General features: G+C 50.8%; 1 protein-coding gene across 1 annotated transcript; it reads right to left on the bottom strand.

The window, feature by feature from the left end:
- Window positions 1-1,188: 1,188 nt before the first annotated feature.
- Window positions 1,189-1,626, bottom strand: LOC107627228 (uncharacterized). The gene has a single exon (XM_016330080.2). It carries the CDS (start codon window positions 1,624-1,626, stop codon window positions 1,189-1,191), a length of 438 nt encoding a protein of 145 aa, XP_016185566.2.
- Between the last annotated feature and the right edge of the window lie 237 nt (window positions 1,627-1,863).

Raw genomic sequence — 1,863 nt, 5'->3', positions numbered from 1 at the left:
AAAAGAGAGAAGTAGAGCAAGAGGGGAGCCTAGTATAGTACCTTGAGAGAGATGGAAAAGGGTATAGGGTATGGGGGATGAAGTTGTGGGTTGGAATGATGGAGAATGGAGGGGGCAATGTAGGGGCCACCGGAGGTGGTTGGTCGCCGGAGGTGATGGTAGGGGGTGGTTATTTTGGGAGGGGAAGTAGTAGTAGGTAAATGGGTAGTAGAGGAGGTAAGAAGAAAAAAAGGGAGAAGAAGAATGAAGGGAGCAAGTGTGCTCCCCATTATGTTTACGTCGGTCATCCACGCGTGCGCGCACGGGGCGCGCAAGCGCAAGGAAGCGGGGTGGAGTGATGGCGCACGCGCGCACGGTGCGCGCGCGCAGCAATGTGATTATGCCCCATGCTTGAGATGGGCTTGGGGTTGGATTAACTCTCTGGAATATGTACCAGGATTGCACAGGGGCAAGGGACGCGTGCGCGGCATGGGCGCGTGCGCGTGCCTCGCGTTGTGGGCATGTGGGCGCGTTGGCGCCTAGTGCGCGCACGCGGCGGAGGTGGTGGGCTGGTGGCTTAGTGCAGGCGCGAGAGTGGCTTAACTCTCTGGAATATGTACCAGGAGTGCACAGGGGCGATCGGCGCGCGCGTGCGAGGTGTGCTAGCGCGTCGATCTGAGGATTCATCAAGGAGTGCGTACGCGCCCTGTGCGCGCACGCGTGAGCGGCCTGTGCCTCAGGCATGGTGCGGGCGTGAGAGTGGCCTAACTCTCTGGAATATGTATGGAGGGGTACTTCTTGCAATCCACGCGTCCGCGCACATCGCACGTCCGCGTGGATGGTCGGGACTGCTTCATGGGCGCGTGCGCGTTAGGTGCGCGCACGCGCGGAAGGGTGCCTTTTTTCAAGGTTGCATGTTCTCGCACCACTTTCAGCATTCCAACCCTCCAAACAACCACTTTAGGTACTATAGAAGGATAGTTTGACATGATAAAGTACCAAATGAACTCAATAAAAGAAACAAAATTCGAAACGAAATCTAGCTACAACTTCATCGATCACCTAGCTACCAAACATGAAGTCAAGTAGTAAGCAAGTATCAATCAAAGAAGAATTCAATGGCTATGTACAAATGGTGGATCTTACCATGGTGGGGTGTCTCCCACCTAGCACTTTTGTTTACCGTCCTTAAGTTGGACGTCCACTAGCTCAAAGCTTTTGTTCAAGAGATGCATCCCTCAAGAGGAACAGTTCAAATTCCTTGGAGTTCTTTCTTTGCTCACCATAGTACAATTTGAGACGGTGCCCATTTACCTTGAAAATGTCCGGACTTGATGGGTGGCACAAGTGATAGACCCCATAAGGTTCTACTTTCTCTACTTGGTAAGGTCCATCCCATCTTGATCTAAGCTTTCCAGGTAGTAATCTCAACCTTGAGTTGCAAAGGAGCACTAGGTCACCGGGTCCAAATTCCCTTCTCCTAATGTTCTTGTCATGAATGGCTTTCATCTTTTCCTTGTAGAGTCTAGAATTGTCATAGGCTTCTAATCTCAAGCACTCCAATTCCTTTATGGCCCAATAAGCTTTGTGTTCAATTTCTACTGGTAGATGGCATGCTTTACCATATACAAGTCTAAAAGGGCTCATGCCAATGGGTGTTTTGTAAGCCGTTCGATATGCCCAAAGTGCATCGGAGAGTTTAGCGCTCCAATCTTTCCTATTCGGCTTCACAATCCTTTCCAACACATGTTTTTCCCGGTTAGACACCTCGGCTTGGCCGTTTGTCTGAGGGTGGTAGGCCGTGGCGACTTTGTGTATGATGCCATACTTTCTCATGAGGCCGTCCATTTTTTTGTTGCAAAAATGGGATCCTTGATCACTTAT

This window comes from Arachis ipaensis, chromosome B2 (genome assembly GCF_059453495.1).
Source record: "Arachis ipaensis isolate K30076 ecotype BB chromosome B2, ASM5945349v1, whole genome shotgun sequence".
NCBI classification, from domain to species: Eukaryota; Viridiplantae; Streptophyta; class Magnoliopsida; order Fabales; family Fabaceae; genus Arachis; species Arachis ipaensis.
This window is presented reverse-complemented; position numbering and strand designations above follow the sequence as displayed.

Coding starts and splice junctions, on each gene's coding strand:
- LOC107627228 (XM_016330080.2), bottom strand. CDS start 1,626: ATGAGCCCTTTTAGACTTGTATATGGTAAAGCATGCCATCTACCAGTA.